Source organism: Mastigoproctus giganteus, chromosome 6 (genome assembly GCF_048544385.1).
Source record: "Mastigoproctus giganteus isolate SK-2022 chromosome 6, ASM4854438v1, whole genome shotgun sequence".
Classification (NCBI taxonomy): Eukaryota; Metazoa; Arthropoda; class Arachnida; order Uropygi; family Thelyphonidae; genus Mastigoproctus; species Mastigoproctus giganteus.
The window spans coordinates 49,900,472-49,923,365 of record NC_143580.1 but is presented as its reverse complement, the minus strand read 5'-3'; the positions used below and the strand labels follow the sequence as shown (position 1 = coordinate 49,923,365).

Here is a 22,894-nt window from a genome sequence, read left to right as displayed (position 1 = left end):
AATAGCAAATGGACAGTAGTCACCTGAAATAATCCACTTAGTTGTGTGGAGTTTAAGGCGAAATTCAATTAAGTACTTAAAATAGTTCATAAAAATATTAGAAATAGTTCATTAAAAATATTAAAAATAGTTCATTAAAAATATATAAATAGAGTAGAGACTATTAAAACCTGTAATTGGAAGTTGCCCAGAGGAGGAAGAAGTGCACCGCCCCATCCCCTGGTTATCCTATATAAAATTGTTAAAACTGTGAAGAACTAATAGATGAAGCCAATAGTCATGATGAATAACTTTCGTAACAACGTCTTCGGTTGGCTATAATGAAGGAATGAGAAAGAGATCACATATTTAAAGAAATCCTAAGTTCCCATGATGCATTTCAGGACACGTTGGAAATTGACATGTGTAAGGTTCCAAATGGGGGAAAGGTTTGTTGGGAGTTTTGTGTTTAAAATGTCTAACTTGGTGTTATGGGACAATATTCTATAACAAGTGTCTCCTGTTAGAAAATTTTATAGCTTGTTCTTAATTTAATAATTGTAATAGCCTAATCAACTAGAGGATTGTAATTATCTGATTTCACATGCTGTGTAAGTTCAGTGCTGGATAAATACGGCACAACTAAAACTGCTAACACATGGGCACTCGCTTTGCAGGTGTCTAGTCTCCAGAAGCTGCAATTTGCAGAACTTTAGCCTTTCTTTATAAGAGCACCCCACTTGTTCCCTTCACCATTCTTCTTTCCCTTCTCTGTACTCATTCTAGCAACTCTACATCCTTCCTAAAATGAGGCCTCCAGACCTTTATGCAGTACTGAAGGTGTGGCTTAATCATTCCCTTATACAAGGGGATATTATTTACATGACCTACACTGGCAGCTGTCTACACTGCTCAGAAAACTTCATATCTAATTGCTACCCATATTCAGTACTTTGCATTTGCCAATGTTAAACTTCAATTGCCACTCTTCATCCCATCTACCCAACTTTTCCAGATTCTGTTGCAGCAGCATACAGTCATTACTGTTATTAACAACCCTGCCAAACTTAGTATCATCTGCAAACTTTGACAATAAACTTGATATACCTTCATCAATATCACTGATCAACAAAAAAATATACAAAACAAAAATTGGCCCAACACTGAACCCTGAGGGACACCAATAATAACATTAGTCCATGTAGAGCAGTACCCACTGACCACCACTCTCTGTCTTCTCCTACTCAACCATCCTTTTATCCATTGTAGCAACTTTTCCTTAATACTATACTCTAATTTGTATAGTAGTCTTCCATGTGTCACAGTATCAAGAGCTTTTCTGAAATCCAAGTAATGATATAAAAATTATTTTTTGCATCTACTTCCTTTGTGACCACATCACAGTATCCAATCAAACTGGTCAAACAAGACTTCCCCTTGACAAACCCAATGCTGTGTCTGAAATATTGCTGCAGTCTTGTCTAAATGATCCTGCAATGCTTCTTTAACCAGTGACTACATTATTTTCTCTGGAACAGAAGTCAAACTAACAGATCTGTAATTACTTGTGTCACCCATTTGATCCCCCTTTGTGAATTGGGGATACATTCGCACATCTCCAGTCCGTGGGGACTTTCCCTGAGTCCTAGGATACTCTCATAATTATGACTATGGGTTTGGTTACTTCCTTTGCTGCCTCCTTTAATACAACTGGATAGATCCCATCCACCCCAGTTGCCTTTCTTATGTGTAACTTCAACAATTTCCACTACACTTTGCTCTCAGTTATTACAAAATCATTCAACTCCCCATCAGAGTCTGATAAACATCTGGCCCTCTCCTCCTTGAATAACTCCTCATGTGTGAATGTAGATGCAAAATACTCATTTAGTTCGGCGGCTATATGAGAATGATCATCTACAGTCAAACCATTGATATCAAGCGGACCAATCTGATTCATCCCTTCCTTTTAAAGTTTATATAAGTAAAGAAGTCTTTGCTGTTTTTCTTTGCATCCTTTGCCAAAGATTTTTCATAATCTGCCATCACTTGCCTAACCTCCTTTGTGACTTGATTACAGACTAGCTTCTATCTACCATAGGCTTCTGTGTCACTTGACAATTTATGTGCATCTCATTTTCTCTGCCACGAGTCTCATTAGTTCATCTGACATTCATTTGAGCCTGAACTTAGAGCAGTACTTCTTAGTTTGAATAAAAAGCCTAGTAGCTTCCAAGATTACTTCCTTGAATGCTTCCAATTTTCAATTTGCTGTTGATAACATCATCAGTTGGTCCCACTGTACAGAACCTAAAAAAGTATCTGAGACCACCATAGTCACTTTGTGAAAGCAAAAACCCTTCCTTTTACCCCTGATGGTAGTTACATCTTTAAGTAAATTGCACATCAGTACACTGTGATCACTGCTACCTAGTGGTTCCTTTATCTGTAAATTCTTAATGCATGAATAATCACTGCTGATAATCAGATCAAGAGTGTTACTCCCTCTCGTTGCTTCTCTAGCTGCTACTGTAGAAAACAATCATCCAATAAATCAACAAAAGCCTTGCTAGTGTGCGAGTGACCAACCCACAAGCTCCAGTCTATATCTGGGAAATTAAAATCCCACATTATAAAACATTCTGATTTACTGGCCCACTCTATTTCTCTGTATAACTGCTTTTTTTTGTACTCATCACAGTCATTAGTCCTATAACAAACTCCTACCCTCGTTTTTGCTTTCCCAGTACTTATGTCACAACAAACTGACTCAACATTGCACTGTCCATCAATGTCAACTGGTCTATCCTTTTTGTACACATTGTACTCCCCAAATAACAATTCGGCATCCCTTATATCTGAGTGGCACCAAGTCTCTGATATCCCAACAACATCCACCTTGAATGTCTTAACCAGCACTTCAAATTCATCAAATTTGTTTACTATACTCATAGAATTGGTGTACATGCAAGTATACATATAAATGCACCTGTTCTTACTCTTAGTTACTCTAACACAGCCTGTGTATTTACTTGTTTCATGATCCCCAGCAGTTCCTGAAATCCCCCACAACTGGCTTTCTAGGCTGCTGCACATTCCAATAGAAGCAGTGCAAGAATCATTTCCACCTCTGCCTGCAGCTACTGTTAACCTATTAGTCTGTGATCCCTTCCCCAAAGCTAGCAGTTTTCCGACCCACCTATCATTGCTTCAATAGCATCAGCAAATATTCTTGCACCCTTTCTATTTAAATGTATCCCATTCCTGTAGAAGCAATCTCTCCTGTTAACAAACACGGACTTTTACACGCTGAGAAACATTCTACCCCATGAGCCCTGGACAATCTCTCCAGGGCCGAATTGACTGACAAGGCTCTCATCATATATACTCCCTCCTATTGTGTCTCTGCAGGATTGCACACACTTTCAAATTTGACCCTAACTCGCGACTTTTTTTCAGCATCGACCTGTACTTGCTTAGTAAATCCGCAGATCTCCTATACTTATTGTCATTAGTGCCAACATGTACAATGATATCTCCTTTTGTGCCCTTAAAAATGATATCTGCTCTAAAACGTCACCAACTTTTGCCCCTGGCAGACATATCCTGGTCCTATTCCATCTATCCTTTTTGCACAATATATTTCCCGTTTCCCTGACAATTAACTTGCCAACAATAACTAACTCCTGTGGAAACAGTGCATTCTGCCCTGAAGGGTGCCACTGTGTTGCGTGGTGCATAAGAGTGTGCTCTGGCGTTGAGTTGGGCAGCTGAGAACTTGATGGGCCCTCCCATTTTAATTCCTTCGAGGGCATCCACCTGACTCTTCAAGCTCTCATAGAAGCCCATCAGAACGCTGAGTTGGCACCTAATTTCTTCACATTCTCTGCACCTAGCACACATGCACACACAAAGACATCCTCCATAACTAGACCATGTGCTGTTCGAGAGAGAGATCCACAAACATGTCGCATTTTGCACATTTTTTTAGACTGTGATGCATTGGAGAATCATCCCCTACGGTTCTCCTGTGAATCACAGCACTTTCGCTACTTTGCGAAAGTTGCTTTGCTGCTCTAGTCTGGGGCATGATTTCCATTTAAATACAATTTAGTTAACAATAAAAATTAAAAGGATTTATAAATTTAATTGATTAACTGCCAATACTATATTAAGCTAACAGATAGCGTAATACACAGTCCTATGTATTATGCTATCTAGTTTTACGTTATGTCTTACGCTATCTAGTTTTACATCATGCCTTAAGCTATCAAGTTCGAGATATACGTAATGCTAGTCTGAATCAATACTACACAATTGTGGCAAGTTTTGAATGGTACAAGTTTTATCGATACTAAGTAGTAATAACCCACAAAATCTCTATCTAAGTTCAAAATAAACTAATTATTTTAACTAGTAATATAAAGCTACTTCTAGAAAATAAATTAATACGTCAATTTAGTCAATAAAATGAGAAAATATTTAAGAAAAACTTCTCTATTTGCTGGAGACATAAAAACGTCGCCTGCACCAAGCTAATCACATTCCCACTCCAAGTGTATTCCAACTTCAAGTGTTCCCACTCCAAGTGTATTATTATCTATAATAGCTTTAGTACTAATCAAGCCAGCACCGAACTCACGCAGCATGTGCAATCACATAATCACAATCCTCTAGTTGATTTGGCTATTACAATTATTAGATTAAGAACAAGCTATCAAATTTTCCAACAGGAGGCAATTGTTATAGAATAGTGTCCCATAACACCAAGTTAGACGTTTTAAACACAAAACCACCAACAAACCTTTCCCCCATTTGGAACCTTACACACGTCAAGTTCTATGTCCTGAATTGCAACATAGGAACTAACGATTTCTTTAAATATGCAATCTCTTTCTCATTCCTTCGTTATCACCAACCAAAGATGTTACCAAAGTCAATCGTCATGACTATTGGCTTCATCTATTAGTTCTTCACAGTTTTAACAATTTTATATAGGACAATCAGGGGATGGGGTAGTTCACTTCTTCCTCCTCTGGGCAACTTCTAATTACAGGTTTTAATAGTCTCTACTCTATTTATATATTTTTAAGTACTTAATTGAATTTCCTCAACTTTCACCTTAAATACCACACAACTAAGCAGATTATTTGAGGTGAGTACTGCCAATTAAGCTTTTGCTATTATTTCATTAAGTCAAAATTTAAAATAATAGTACTTTAAAAAGTTTCTATCAATTAACTAAATGTCACATAGCAAGATATTTTAAGATTACCACAACACCAGGGCATTATCGTACAAAACCAGGATAAGGGAGAAAAGGAAAATCAGGACATTATCGTACAAAAAGCTGATAAGGGAGACACTATCACGATCCTAGATAAAAATGCGTACGCAGACAAAATGCAACACATTCTCTCTGACACAAATACCTATAAAGTTTATAATACATACAATAGCACCAGATTAAAGAATAAACTTGATGGCATCTTAAAGAGGCTAAGAGCCAATAAAGAAATTAACTTACACACGTTAAAACAAATCGGTGTGTTTGTTGTTGTTTGTTATTTGGTTTTTAGGAATACAAAACTCCCTAAGGCCATATTGCTCCGGGATATGCGGTGATCATTCCCTGACCTTTCCGCATCCTCCATATTTGGTGGTGACGGGCTTGGACCCCAGTCTAATCAAGAAGCATGTGCTACGCACTGCTGCTCCTTCCCACCTGACTATGGAGGCGCCTTACAACAAATCGGTATATGGAGCAATGTTCTTCCACACGTTTGGCATTAAAAAACTTCACAAACTGGCCACCCCTTACGACTAATCATTTCTTTCAGTAAATCCGCCTTTGCTAATCTGTCAACCTTCCTAGTTAAAATTATATCACTCTTTATGAAAATTTCAAAGTTTAGAGTTTGTAACACCAGCCAGGCCTTCACATAACACATAAATACCACTACAATTTCTGGAAATGACATCTTAGCCTCTTTTGATGTCATTTCTTTATATATTAATGTACACCTAGATTTAATGTTACAAGCCTTACGGCCGACCGGGCTAGCCGGGTGGGTAAAGTACCTGCCTGGCAACTCTAAGGTCATGGGTTCGAATCCCGCCTCGGGCTTGGATCAAAGTACTGCAAAAACCTTGGGAGGTGCATTATGGCCACAGATGCCAATGCGCCAACAGCTATCAAAAAAAAAAAAAAAAAAAAACAAGCCTTACGAGACCTTTTAATGGCTGACAACACCTTAGCAAAACACACTACTCTTAACATTAACAGTATCCTAGAGATCACTTCAGTTTTACTTGATGCCAAACACTTCCGGTTTGAAGACAAAATATTTAAACAAACGTTTGGGCTTCACATGCGATTAGGAATCTCAGTCCCCTTCTCAGAAATTTACCTAGCTACTTTCGAACACCAAGTACTCCAATATTTTCCTCCAGGTGTCAAGCTTTATATGCTTTATGCTGATGATGTGCTATTAATAGCAGACAAGTCCACTATTGACAGTCTTTTTATTAAATTTAATGCAATACATGAAAGACTTAAATATACTCTTGAAATAGAAGCTGACAACCAGATCAATTTTCTCAACCTTACAATATACAAAACAGGTACTAAACTAGGAACAAAAATATATAGAAAAGATACCCATACAGGGAAATATCTACAGTTTCAATTACATCACCCACTCAGTACAAAAAAGTCTGTACTTTACAACCAGGTCTATAACACTATTAAATACAGTTCTTCACACTTAGCCACGGAATTACAATATCTCACGAAAGTTTACAGCCAGAAAATACCCTTTACAATTGATTCAGCACACAATCTCTGCTATAGAAAATAAGATCCATAATCCACGTAATCACAACACCAACCAGGACAACAGACAAAACACATTTCATCCTCCCCTATCACAGTCAACTCGCTAGACAGCTTCGTTGAGCATTCGCCAATACAGACATGACATTAATATTTTCATCATACAACAAACTTGGGACCATGTTTAACAAGTACAAAGAAACACATAAATATTCTATATGTGACAGTAATGACATCGTTTACTTGATTAAATGCCGGCCTGATTGTAATGCTTGCTATATCAGAGTACCACCACTAAATACGGCACAACTAAAACTTCTAACACACGGGCATATTATCACTATAATAGCTTTAGTACTAATCAAGTCAACACTGAACTCATGCAGCATGTACAATCACATAATCACAATCCTCTAATTGATTTGGCTATTACAATTATTAAATTAAGAACAAGCTATAAAATTTTCCAACACGAGGCGCTTGTTATAGAATGGTGTCGCCGTAACACCATGTTAGACGTTTTAAATACAAAACTCCCAACAAACCTTTCCTCCATTTGGAACCTTACACATGTCAAGTTCTCACGTCCTGAAATGCATCATGGGAATTTAGGATTTCTTTAAATATGCGATCTATTTCTCATTCCTTCATTATTGCCAACCGAAGTCATTGTTATGAAAGTCATCCATCATGACTATTGGCTTCATCTTTTAGTTCTTCACAGTTTTAACAATTTTATATAGGGCAACCAGGGGATGGGGTGGTGCATTTCCACCACCCCAACTTCTAATTACAGGTTTTAATAGTCTCTACTCTATTTATATATTTTTAATATTTTAATGAACTATTTTAAGTACTTAATTGAATTTCCCCAACTTCCGCCTTAAACACCACACAACTAAGTGGATTATTTCAGGTGAGTACTGTCAATTAAGCTTTTGCTATTATTTCATCAATGAACAGGGTTTCTGTTTCAACATAGGTGTTGACACAGTTTAATAAAAAATGCTTCATTGAGTTATATTTTTTGTCTTGTTGTTATGAGGAATAATAAAAACACAAGCTTTGATTTATTGTTAACTTTAGAAATGCCATCATTATCTGAGTCTCATTTTTTATTTAAATAACATCACCAAGGAGGTGAATCCAGTAATCAATAAAAACACAAGGCAAAAACAAAACTGTTGTGAGCCTTGGAGGACTCTCATGAGATAGTGAGCAGCAAAACCTGAAATAGCTGTAATAGTGTTGTCTCAAGTTTTTAATGAATAACAGATTCATTTCCTCCTTCTCCTTGGTGATGTTATTCAATTATAAACAATATTTTTAATTTTCAGTTGACTCATGGATAATAATGTTGTTTCTAAAGTGAGCAATAAGCCCAAGCTTGTTACACTGTTAACAGGGGAAATGTAGCTTCTTTATGGCAGCAAGACAGAAAAAAAAAAAAAAAAAAAAAAAAAAAAAAGTCTTTTTTTTTTTTTTTTTTTTTTTTTTTTTTTCAATCAAACTATTTCAGAAGTCAGATTTGCAGATCTATAGTCATCAGTTCATTACTTCATTGTGCTTTCTTCATTTTAAAACCTGTTAATTTCTTCTCTATGGCTCTCCACACAAATTCATTTAATGCTGAATAACTGTTAGCCAAACTAACAATTTTTTGTTCCTTTAAAACTGTGTTGTTGTATGAAAATAAATGCAAAGAATCTGTTCAACTACAGCTATCTGCATAGAGTCATCTATACTGATCTCCACATAACTGCCTTACATGAAGAAAGAAGCTATACTAATACAAGCAAACAAATGATGTATTAAAATGCTTTCAATTCATTTCAAATAAAAGAAAGTGAAAAATTACAGCTTTGTGCATTTACTTAATATGTGTTTGATTTGATAGTTGCAATTTAAAATATTATTTCTCTAACTATGAGCTTAATATTCTATAAAATATGCTGTAAAAGAAATTTATTAATTTCATCTTTCAAAATATGCCACTGACAATTATAGCACATACCGCAGCGATTTCTTCTTTTCTTGTGAGTCGCTAGATACATAGGACTTCATTTCATCAATTACCCTCTGATTTTGAATTTCCAAGGTTTCCACCATAGAGTTCAAATAATGGCAACGGGATTCTGAACTTGCAATTTCTTCTTTGTAGTTATTTACTTCCTGAAATAAAATAACAAAAATATTTTGCAGTGCTTTCAGATTTTGTATGGCAATAAACTGAAAAGTGAATAATAAACTGAATATTAGCATTTGAATTAAAAAATTTATCCTTCATTTACTGCAGTTACCACTTATTTGTACATAAGGATAAGAAAAAATGTCAGGTACAATTATACTGAAATGTATTGCATACTGAAATAGGGATATTCAATACAAAATTTGAGCAGCTGAAAATTCTAGAAAGTATATACAGTATACAAGGTGAATTAGACACTGCTTTTCTATAATTTAATAAGAAGCTAAACAGACAAAACATTTTGATTACTACCACTACAGGCATCCCTCAATTTACACCCTTAATTGTTTCCTTGGAAACTAGATGTTGAGTGATGAGATGCATATAAAATGGATTACTTTCCTCACAAACACAATGCTTTAAGTGGATAACTCAATCCTGGACATCCAAATCAGATCACATTTTGTTATTACTCTATTTTAAACACTTATTCACAGCATAAATATAATATTATCTACACCCTCCTCATGTCCATTAAAATGCAGTATTTATATTGTGAGAAGAGCATCAGTATTAACAATTATTACAGGGAATGGACAAATGATGCAGTTAAAGTTTTTTGACATGAATAACATGTATACTGGGGGTACCCTAGGGAACTCAGGATGTCACGAAAAGTGAAACGCCTAACTGCTGTTATATCTCCGAAACTAGTAGACAAAAGTATAATAAATTTATACTTATTTTGTCGGGTATGTAATGCTATCTACATTTTGCAATTACAAATTTAAGTTACAAATATGCAAGAAAAAATTAGAAATTTTGATATCTAATATCATTTTTTTCGAAAAAACTAAAAAGTTTACATTTTGGTCATTTGCCACTGCACCTTGGTTACTTTCACTCTCAACAGCAGTGACGCAACAAGTACAATACATGTGCCCAAGAAAACTCAATTGAGCAACAAAATTGTTGCGCCACCACAACAACACTGCTCTACAAGGATATATAAATAGATTTCAAATCGGTTTTTAGTTTTCGAGAGTTGAACGACTCATTAAAGTAGCTACTTCGTTCGGTTACTTCGCATTTGTCAAGCAGTACGATTGTGTTGTTGGCCTATCCATCTGTAACTTGTTTGAACCAGTTTCAAGCAGTATGAAGCAGACTTATCAAGTGTCAGTGAGATGATGGCATCTGTTCTGAAGATCCTTTACTCAGTTACTTTGCATTTGTTGAGCAGTGCGGTTGTGTTTCATTTAGTTAATAACGTTATGTGAAATTATCCGTGAATAACGTCGTGTGAAATGAAAAAATACAATTTAAGTTTAATAAAATCAGTTTTATTTTATTCGGTATTTTCAATTCACATGACATTATTCATGGATCCACCTTCGGCTCCATGGAGCTAACGTCGGTTTTTTTTGGCTGATGTTGAAAAAAAAATTTAACAACAAATCATTTGTCCATTCCCTGTAATAATTTGTCCAATCCTTTATTAAATTTATTCAAATTACCCATCTCTATAACACCAGACATAAGTTTGTTCTAACAGTCAATTACTCTTTGGCTGAAAGCAAATTTCCTCACATCAACCCTGCAATTATGCTCCTACAGAATTACATAAAAGAATATCAAATAGTGTTTATATTGTTCCTATATCAGCAAGTATTTTGTTGCTATGAGCACACAGCTATGGTTGCATGAATACATGACAGCTTTGTCATTGAATTTACTCCCCTCTTCTCTTCTATTTAAATATATTCCATCCCTAAAGAGAGAGAGAGAGAGAGATTGTACAAAGCTCATAGGATGGAATTTTTCCAGGAATGGCCAGCACTTGTTAATAATAGCAACAGGATTGCATTACAGAGAGCTGTTTTAACAGGAATGGAATACACTAAAATAAAAAGAGATGCAAGAATGTTTTATGATGCCATCATAGCAGCGTTAGGTGTATCAAAAAACTACTAGTTTCGCAGGATACATGGAATAATCCTTTAATAGTAAACAAGGTAGAGATGACGATTATAAGGCCCAACCCTGTTACTGGGGTTAGGTCTCATGGGATAAGCAATTAGTATTAGCATTATTAATGGCAAATGTAATCAAGCTTATAACAGCATCAGACAAAAACTACCTACATCATTTGTTCATCTCCTCTAATAATTTGTCTAATTTTTCCTTAAATTTATTAAAACCACCACAAAACCTATATTTATTTAAACAACCAACAAAACCTAAATTTATTCAAACCACCACTTCCACAAAACGATATAAAAGTTTGTTCCAACAATCAAAAACAGAAAGCTGAAAGCAAATTTAAGCACATCTATCTTGCAACCAACCATTTGCAATTTAACATAATGTCCCCTTATGTGAACTGTCAGAGAAAGAGGAAGGATGCAGTCAGCATTTAGTCTACTCAATCCATTTAAAGCATTAATACCGTAGTCAGGTCTCCATCCAGGTGCTTCATTTCCAGATGCTGAAATTTACCTAACTAAAGTTTTTTTGAATAGAGAACCCTTTTGTGCACTTGACTAATCTTCAAGGCACTCCCTCAAGACAGAATGTGCTTGTTCCACAGGAGGTAGTTATTGTAGTTGATTCTATTGTCAAGGAAACAGAAAATATACTGTACAAAAACAACAGGTGAAATAGTACCAGGGTATGTCTGCCAGGAGCAAACGTATAGACGTAGATCAGATATTGGTGATATTGCTGTACATGTGAGCACTAATGATATTATGAGTAAAAGATCTGGGGCCTTACTTAACAAGTACAGGGCAATGTTGGGGAAAGTCATCAGTTAGGATTAAATTTTAAAGGGTTTGCAATCCTGCCAAGACACGTCAAAGGTAAAGGAGGAAGTACATGTTGAGAGCCTTGTCAATCAGTTTGGTCCTGGAGAGACTGTGCAAAAATCATGGATTAGAATTTTTCACAGCATGGTCTGTGCTTGCTAACAGGAGAGTTACAGAGATGAGATGCAAGAATATTAGCTGTGCTATTGAGGCAGTAATAGGGATATAAAACTGGGGCGGGCAGGAAACTGCTAGCTTGGGGGATATACACACTAACAGATTAAGAGCCACACAAAAAGTAAAAGTGATTCTTGCACCGCTTCTATTGGGACATGCAGCAGCCTAGAAAGAAAGGTGTCAAGGATTTTAAACCCTGCTGTGGGTCATCAGGGAACAAGTAAATACATGGGCTGTATTAGGGTAACTAAGAGTAAGAACAGGTACATATATACTTGCATGTACAAATATTTATTTATTTATCTATGAACAAGTAAATATATAGGCTGTAGGCTAACTAAGAGTAAGAACAGGTACATGTACAAATATTTATTTATCTATTTTACAAATAAATAAGAGCACTGCAAATAAATTTTGTTTTTGAAGTACTGATTGAGTCATCAAATGCAGACTTTGTAAGGATATCAAAGCATGGTGTCATTCAGACATAAGCAATATAGCAGTTGAATATGGGGAATACAATGTATACAGGAAGGGCAGACAGAACAGGAGTTGGGGGAGGATTATGTTCTTAGTTAAGAAGCATATTAAATCTATGGCAGTGCAATGTTGAATCAGTCTGGTGTGACATAAGCGAAAAAATACAATGCTTGATTTCAAAGGCTATGTTTTCATTTCTTTGGATAAATAAATCATTGTTTATGCTTAAACTATTGTTTTGTTGACCTTGATTTAACATTACTATGGTCAAATTTCATTGTTATGAGTGTAACCCCTGTTTTGAACATTATGTCTATGGGAAATAAATTCCTGCTTTACGAGTTTTTGCTTTACAAGCCCACGCTAGGAACAAATTAACTCAAAGTTGGGAACTACCTGAATAAATAAATATAATTAATGAAAGAAAATAAATAAAAATAAATAATGCAAACATCATATATATATATATAAAGTGTTTTTTTTGGGATGGTACGCAATGGTACGGCGTACCGGCACCTTTATTAACAGTGACGTGTGACATTTGGATGCAGTGCACTTCGAAATTTGTAATATTCCGTAAATTTTTTTAACATTTACCTACTATTCAAATAAGCCTAATATTTGCATTTTTTACTGTCTATTGTTAAGATATTTTCTATATAAAACTGTATAACCATTTTTATAATTCTAAATTACTTAGTTGGACCCCTGTTTAACAAAATCCTTTTATAGAAAATTATTTTGAACTCCCCTAGGAAGTTACATTTAAAATAGTTTCTGTTGAAGTGAAGAAAATTTTCACATAGCGAACGGATTAGGAGAGAATTAACTTGGTACGAACTGTTCGCATTTCTGGCCTTCAGGCAATTTAGGCAAATAGTGCTGCTGCGTGAATTAAGAGAGCTAAAAGGTACCACTAAGTTGTAGAATTACCATTCTACAACTTAGTGGTACCTAGTAAAACCTATCCGACCACCTGTCACACATACAGAGAAGTCGTGCTAGTCAAGAGTGAGCAGATCAAGGTGTATTCCCAATGAGCTCTGGCCCACCTTCAATTGCATTGGTGTCCAACCTTTTCCTGTACAGGGGCCATATTCAAAAAAATTCAAAGTTCTTTAGTGTGTTACATTTTCTATATCTTGTTGCATGTAAAAGTAAAATTGAAAATATTCGAAAATTTTTAAGTACAATACATAATTACATTTACTGAAAAAAACATTTAATGAGAAAAATTTTTTTGATAATTAATGAATTTTAAAATGCTGTTTTAGTTCACTTTCCTCGCGGGCCGTAGGTTGGACACCACTGTGAATAAACCGTAAGCGCCCCGTTCAAGAATTAGAAAAGTGATTTTCTTTTACCCTGACAAATAATCACCTGTTGTTTTGCGGAAGTGCATTAGCTACATTTTCAGTTAAATTTTCCCTATCTCTGTTTACATGGTCACAGTACCTGAATATCCGAATGATACCGACATTTTGGATAGTTTCAAAAAAAAGAAAAAGAAAAGAAAAGAAAAAAAAAAAATTCAAATTTAAGAACTAGTGACAATACCGATGATGAGAGAAGGAAAACGAGGACAACAAAGGTATCAATCCTTCTAATTGTTGGCATTTGGTGAAAATGAAGTTAGAAAATTGTCAATTAGGTTTCATTTAAATGAAAGAGATGAAATTCGTGGATACCTAATTGATAAGAAGGTTTCGGAAGAATTGAAGTACAGTCGATTCCGGTTAATTGGGACACATAGGGACAGATCACTTTGGCCCAATTAAGCGAAATTTTAATGAGCTGAAAAGCACATTCTAAGCGGAGGCAAAAAGGTATGAATAAAATAAAGGGAATTGTGGTATTTAAAGAAAGCATACTGTATTTAAGTTATATTGGTGCAAACAAAATGTACTTATGTACATATAATGTACATATGTAAAATGAAGATACAGTACAGAATAATGTCCATGTCAAGCAAAGGTTACACATTAGTTAAGGGTTCTTACTTTGAAAAATATTATGAAGTGTACCCTGACGTGTTCTCTTTATGGACTGCAATTGAACAAAGTCGGCGCAGGTATCTAATGCTGATGAAGGACTGCCTTCATTGCCTTCCTGCATGAAATAACATCTCAATTCAGTGATACATTTCCTGGCATCCTGGTTAGTCACTCGCTTAGGTATATCATCGTGATAATTTTCTTGGTCTTTTGGTATCTCTGAGTGTTTGCCAGAATTTGTTCAATAATCGTTTCCTCATAATCTTCATCGTGGCATTGAAAGTTATTGTCAATCGTTAAAAATTCTTCACAATTTTGGACCTATTGCAGTTCCAAAGCCATTTCATTTTCTGTACAGCTTATCGTGTCTGAATCACAATTAGTCATGAAACCGCATTTAGCAAAACAATTCCGAATTGTTTTGCTGCTTATTCCTCACCGGCTATTGGCAATAAGTTGTACAGCTTTTAACATTCAAACTTTTGCACTAATCTCTATTGATTTCGAAGATGATGTCAGCAGATTTTCCTCAATTGCTTCAAGGATGTGATTAACCAGCTTTCCGCGATAATAGGTCTTCAATTTTTTTATAATTTCCGTGTCCATAGGCTGTATCAGGGATGTGGTGTTAGGGGGTAAAAATTCCAGTTCAATATTTTTAAACCAGCTACATTAGTGTGCGGTGCAGTTGTCCAATGTCAACAAATTTTTCTGGACTTCCATTGCAGTTCCGCATCCCAGTTCATTAGCCATTGCGTAAAAATATGTGGTCATCCACGCCTTCTTTATTGGCATAATACGAAACTGGCAAACTTCCTATTGTAAGCACCTTGAAACAAGGAGGTTTGGCACTTTTACCAATAACCAAAAGTTTGAGTTTATCATTTCCTGACATATTTGAGCAGCACAACACTGTTACACGATCCATTGCTTTCTTTGAACCGGACAGTGTTATGTATTGATAGCTGAGGGAACCATCCGGCATAGCACGATAATACAGACCTGTTTTATCGGCGTTGTAAATGTCATCCCCACTAAATTTTTTAAGCAACTCTGGCAGTTTTTCACATTTCCATTGCTCAGCACTCTTAGCATCAGCACTGTCCTTCTCGCCATGTGCTTTTTTGTAACTAAATCATGTCTATACTTCCATCGAGACAACCAACCATCCGTCGCATTGAAATTTACGTGACCTAGCTTTTTGGCCAACTCTTCTGACTTGGTTTTTAGCATACGGCCGCTTACACACACTCCTTGCTCAGATACAGTGGAAAACCATTGATTCAAAGCATCTTCGCCTTCCCTCTTTCGCTTATGAGATGTTTGCTTTAAATCCACGTGCAATGTCCACTCTTCTCTAAGTTTTTCTTGTTGCTGTAGCGGTCGTGAAATTATAGATTTTGGCACCTTTATCTCCGCTAGCTGATGATGACTGATGTTAGGAGGTTGACTTTATCTTGTCAAGAATAGCGATTTTTTCTGAAAGCGACAAATCTTTACGTGGCATCTTGACAGGGGTCTTAAATGTACTGAAAAAAAGGGGAGGGGGAACCAAAATCAGTGCACTATTTGGTACAGTTTTTAATCTATTCTAACCCACAAGATGTATACATATGTACCTAGTGTGATCGTAAACAACTGCAAGCAAAATTTCTTCAGAATCCGATTACCAAGACACAGAACAAACGTAAAACAACCACTGTACAGCACGACTTCGCAATAACTGATTCGGCTGCTGCCTGCATGATCTTTGTTACGAACCATCTAAATTAGTTTATTGTTCAATAAACTATATTTAGATGTTTGTGCGCGCCATCTAAATATAATTTATTGTTCAATCAAGACCTTCAATCAAGACTTGCCCCAATTAAGCGGTGAGTTGGCTCAAATAAGCGGAACAAATTCAGGCTAAATATTTGTTTTTTTTTCTGTTCTTCATAATTTGCCCCACATAAGCGGCTGCCCTGATTAACCGGTGCCCCAATTAACCGGAATGCACTGTATTTGATGAATGCTCTGAGTACGATAACAATTTCATTGAATGAATGTGAACGAGGATTTTCACAAATGAATCTAATCGCCAGCCCAACCAGCGCTTCATTGATGACAAAAACAGTTTCTTTACTACTGTTTCTTAAAACTGTAGGCCCACCGCTGACCCGCTTCGATCCAGCAAAATATGTCAATTCGTGGCTGTTTCAGAAAAGTCATTCAAAGAGGAAGAAAAGAAGTCAGCATAGGGTGTCGGATGAGAACTTAATAAAAATTTGGAATATTCTATAAAAACTTTATTATGAAATTATTTTTACTTATTTTACTCACATTTTACTTATTTTTTTATATACTTGAATAATAAATTTATGCTTAATAAACTGTATTAATATACTTAATTTGTTGTTCTTATTCTAAAAACATTACTATTAAAGTAACAATATCAGGAAAAAAAAAATTTTAGAGTACTTGTCATATCCTTTTAATTTTCACTTTTTCCTGATAGCAAAGAATGAGTACCGGCACCTATTTTTTTTACAAAAAAAAGCACTGTATATATATATATATATATATATATATATATATTGTTTTTGGTGTTTGCCTATAGGTATTAGGGTGTTTACGGTTCAAGTGATCAGGTTAGTCCATAAAGGCTATCTTAATTCTGTAGGGGCTATAAACATAAAAAAGTAAAGTAAAGTTCATTACAATTAGCTAATGATTTTTCATTGCCTGCAGCTACCATCTAATCAAAATTAATGATTATGTTTATAACTATTCTTATTCTAAATTACAATACAATTTTAATATTATTATGCAATTTAATTTAATACATTCCATCACGTGGTCATCAATCCCCCCACTTCTTCGGGAGCTTTGAGTGGATCGATGGCCCATTTGATGTAATGTCTCATACATACCCGTTTCTGTTGTCACTATACCAGTTTAGCTAATCTTTAGTTTAAGCATGGTTATATTAATTATATTTAAATTTTGGCTAATCTTTAGTTTAAGAATGGTTATATTAATTATATTTAAATTTTGTTAGTGTTCTATGCAGCAAACTGGGATAGTGGACACAAAGCCCTATGGGCATGTATCCGAATATGTGAAGGTTCTTACTTACCGTTACTAGTCCAGTAGAGGTTGTAGTTTAGAAAGGGGGAACTGCCCACCTTCTAAATGTTTTATATGTAGCAAAGTTTTGCCGCGCAGTTGCACTTACTGTAATCAATGGCGTGATGGTGTATTAGCTTCGGGCCCTGTTATCCTATGCTAATGCTTGGGGGCGGGTCAAGTGGTTGGGTGCAACTTTGGTGATTGGGTGGTTGTTATGTTGTTAATTCTATATGTAATATGTTAACTTTGGATTTTATACACATATCACATAATGTATTTACCTATGTATTTACATTTTCTTTTGCCATACCACGGACTGTGCTGGTATAGCTTTTCTAAGGCATAACACTATGCCTTATAAAAGCACGTATATGTCCTATGGTATGGCTATTTACATATTTACAGCCTCTTACTAAGTGATGTTTTGTCAGTATTTTAATCTGGGGGTTATTTTTTGGATTCAGGTTGTAGTGCAGTCAGACGACGAGCTTCATTTGAGTGCAATAAACCTGTTTTAAAATTTTGGAGATAAAATAATTTATTGTTTTGGCATTTCTAGGGTATTTTCAATGGATGTATGTGGGTTGACATTAGGGTGGTTTGTTCTTAGGTAAGCATGTATGGCTGTTTTTATATGATGCCTCCTGTAATGGGTGGGTATTTTGTTTATGATAAGCATTTTTGTGAGTTTTTGAATGGCTTCTTTTGTGCTATTTATATTGTTGCATATTTTTAACAACCTGTTCGTTTGATTTCTTATGGTATTTCCATGTATGTGTTTGGCTATATTGCTTTCCCAGTGTGTGAGCTTTATTGTAGTGAAGTTGAAGAGGTCTCTCTTATCATAGTGACGTGCATATACTATGTTTTGGTTGATAGTAATTTCACTGTATAAATAGACAGCTTGCTGGTTGTTATGCGGGTTGTAGAGATAAAACGAAAATTGAGATATAACTAAATTAAATATACAAGGTAAAAGCTAAGCCAAATCTTCAAGGTAAAAATTCCTTACTTATAGATATCACGGGCTAACTTATGGATAAAGAGCCTTATAAAAATTACACAACTAAATATAACCATGGACACAAAAGCAAATAAGAATAACATGCATAAGTTGCATAAATTGCACCCTGGGACTTGAAATGACCACACAGATCCCGTATTTCCTTAATAACGGTCATATTGCATCCAATGCAGCCACACCACTAGGAAACAACACTATACACAAGGAAACAAAAAACCACAATTGACCATACAACGATAAAAATGGTACATACATACACCAGCAAAGACAGCTTAAATTCAATAAATGTAATAGCAGACTATGTAAAACTTGTCCATACATGCACAATATATACCAAGCAAACACCGATAATGCACCAACATTCTGTCACACAAAGAACGTCATTTACCTAATCACATGCAAGGATTGCGGTATACAATACATAGGACAAACTAGTACAGAGCTCCACATTCGTATGAACCTTCACTGCTCTCAAATTAATAAATACAAGGAAAGCATCACGAAAGACAGTATATCAAATAAAACAGATAAATTCAACAATGAAATCGAATATAAACATTTCCAAAAACATAAATTCACCAACACATCCATTGCCGTCCTGGACATAATAGCAAATAAAGCCAAAAGAGCAATCATGGAAGACACGTTCATAATGCTATATAAATCCTTATACCCTTATGGACTAAACAATCGGTCTAACGGTAGAAACTTCACATACAATAGCCCCGGACAATGCACCTACACCGTTTTTCAGCTCAATAAAATTTGGAGTATCAATGGGATTAAGTACCAAAAAATTCTGCAAGAACATAACGAAAACCACTATAAAAAACCACAAAACATTAAAGACTTTGAAAAACTTATCACAGACACCGAACCCATAAATATAAAAAACATCCACAATACCCTATTTGCTATTAAACTAAGCAAGCTAAAAGCATTAAATAAGATTTACCAAAAGCACAAAACACAGAACAAACACCTCAACAATGCACTAGAAGACATATTTAAATTCAGAATTGGCATAGACTATGACCACAAACCCAAATTAGTATACTGCATTATCAAATTTCTAAACAAATCATACGACCATATCAAATTCAGTGACATTATCAATAAAAATAAGGATTACCTACCAATTAAAAATAGTTTACCAATTCAATAAATGTTATCCAGTTATATTAAAGGAGGCAGCAAAGGAAGTAAGCAAACCCTTAGCCATAATTATGAGAGCTTCCTTGGACTCAGGGGAGGTACCCATAGACTGGAAATGTGCAAATGTGACCCCAATTCACAAAGGAGGATCAAAGGCTGACACAAGTAATTATAGACCTGTGAGCTTAACTTCTGTTCCAGGAAAATTAATGGAGGCACTGGTTAAAGAAGCACTGCAGGATCATTTAGACAAGACTTCAGTTATAGCTCAGACACAGCATGGTTTTGTTAAGGGGAAGTCTTGCCTGACCAACTTGATTGGATATTATGATGCAGTCACAAAAGAACTGGATGCAGGGAATAACTTTGATATTATATACTTGGATCTTAGAAAGGCTTTTGATACTGTTGCACATGGAAGACTGCTACACAAATTGGAGCAGTGTGACATTGGAGGCAAATTGCTGCTATGGATAAAGGGGTGGTTGAGGGGGAGAAGACAGAGAGTGGTAATCAATGGACACTGCTCATCGTGGACTAATGTTATTAGTGGAGTCCCTCAGGGCTCAGTGTTGGGTCCATTATTGTTTTCTGTATTTATAAATGATATTGATGATGGTATATCAAGCTTAATGTCCAAGTTTGCAGATGATACAAAGGTTGGCAGGGTTGTCAAGGACACTACTGACACTATGCTGCTGCAACAGGATCTGGAAAGGTTGAGCAGATGGGCTGAGAGGTGGCAAATGAAATTTAACATTGACAAATGTAAAGTACTACACATGGGAAACAGCAACCCCAGAGCAACGTATCAACTCTGTGGTACTACACTGACAGTGGTAGAGAACGAAAGGGACTTGGGGGTGGTTGTGCAGGCAGATATGAAGTTCTCTGAGCAGTGCAGATGGGCTGCAAGAGTAGCTCATGGAGTATTGTCAATGATATACAGGAACTTTTCTAGCAGGGATAAGGAGGTGATTATTCCATTGTATAAGGCAATGGTCAGGCCACATCTAGAGTACTGTATACAGGTCTGGAGGCCTCATTTCAAGAAGGATGTAGAGCTGCTGGAACGAGTACAGAGAAGGGCAACAAGATTAGTGAATGGAACAAAGGGGTGCTCTTACGAAGAAAGGCTTATGTTTTGCAAATTACAGTGTCTGGAGACTAGGCACCAGCGAGGTGATCTGATAGAGGTGTATAAAGCCTTGAATGGTTTAAGCATGCTCAATGCTGATGGGATTCTTCCTCTAGCTCAGAAAAATCACCTGAGAGGGCATAAATTCAAATTGAGGAAAGACAGATGTAGGATAGACGTGAGGAAATTTGCCTTTAGCCAGCGGGTGGTTGGTTGGTGGAACAGACTTCCATCCCTTGTGGTGGAGGTTGATAGCCTAAATAAGTTTAAGGCTCAGCTGGACAGGTATTTGGAACGAACAGAGGGGTGAAGTGGAAGTGGGTTTTTTTTTTTTTTTTTTTTTTTGGCTGATGCTGCATAAGCTTGCTTTCTTGCATCAAATGCCTCTACTAATAATAATAATAATATCCAAATTAAAGTTAGAAACAGCTACACCAAGCCCATAGGATTAACAATATGCAACTACAAAAACACTATTAGCAATATGAATGAAGTAGACCAACCCTGTTTCTGCTAGGAAAGTAAATATAAAGACTACATAAATGTGTATTACAACCATATAATCACAGGCAACCCCAACATTATTGAAGACAGCATACTAAAAGAGACCATGAAAAAAAGTACTAAATTCAGACCCCAACGTCCCAGTCAGTTTGAAAAACATACGAAAATCAATACACACAAATCTACTACAATTCGCATTTAAAGCTGCATATAAACACAGCGAACCAATAGAATCTTTTCAAAGCTGGATTTGCACCACCACTGAAAACACCGGTTTCAGAGAAAACATAGCATTGCAAAAATATGATAAGCAAGGTAAACCTGGAAACTTCAACCGCAAAGTAAAAGAATTGCAAAATAAATTTGTGATCACAAGCACAGATAAAGCAAACAACAATTTCAGCATTATCTGTAAAAAATTCTACATAGAAACTATTAAAGAGGAATTGAATCACAATGACACATACAAATATATAAACACTAATCCAAACAGCATCAGCAAGAAAATATTGGCTATGCACAAAAAGCTCAAAATAAAAATAGACAGGACACAATACCCATACATATATTGGATACCTAAGTTTCACAAGGTACCTACCGGAAAAAGATTTATTACATCAGGCAAGAATAGTTACATAAAGTACTCTAGTAAGATAATGGAAGAAAAATTAAAAGACATAACCAAAGAAATCAAGAACTCCAGAATCATCACCGACAACAAAAACTATTTAGAATATATCAAAAACCAAAACAATAACATCAAAAGTATATACACGTACGATTTTAAAAACCTATTCACAAGCATTTCTCAAGACAACCTAACCATAGTACTCCAGCAATACTATGAAAAATATCACATAATTATTAAATGCAACAAACAATATTGGAATGACCTCATCAAACTCAGTATAAAAGGAAACTACGTACTCATGGGAGACAAAATATACATTCAATGCAGGGGGATAACTATGGGTTCTAGCAGCTCTTGCTCCATAGCTAACCTTTACCTGCACCACTATGAAAGCAGAATAAAAGATAATGTTACATTTTACAGATACAGAGATGATGTCCTAGTGATAAATAATGACAACTTTGGAAAAGTGGCACAGGAAATTTACCCAACAGACCTGGCTATCGAATGCACAAACCCACATAACAACTAACAAGCCGTCTATTTAGACAGCAAAATTACTATCAACCAAAACAAAGTATACATTTTTTCTGGGCATCCTGTATACATATGTGCAGCTAACCTGTGGATTTATTTATTTTACTGTGAGTATTATCCACAAACATAATTATATCAGTTGACTTTAGTATTCAAAAGTTCATCCAGTTGATATGAATGGCCAGTGCAATAGTATATACACATCACTATGATAAGAGAGACCTCTTCAACAGGCGTCTCCCTAGCCAGGTGGGAAGGAGCAGTACTGCATAGCACACACTTCTTGATTAGACCAGGGTTCGAGCCCGTCACCACCAAATACGGAGGATGCGGA

At 35.8% G+C, this 22,894-nt stretch overlaps 1 protein-coding gene across 1 annotated transcript in view; it reads right to left on the bottom strand.

The window, feature by feature from the left end:
• LOC150084233 (intraflagellar transport protein 81 homolog) overlaps positions 1 to 22,894 on the bottom strand; it is a 224,292-nt gene that overhangs the window by 7,877 nt on the left and 193,521 nt on the right. Inside the window, exon 14 of the mRNA XM_090375125.1 lies at positions 8,829 to 8,986. Within this exon, the coding sequence (XP_090231251.1) occupies positions 8,829 to 8,986 (158 nt within the window). The remainder of the gene's footprint in view (positions 1 to 8,828; positions 8,987 to 22,894) is intronic.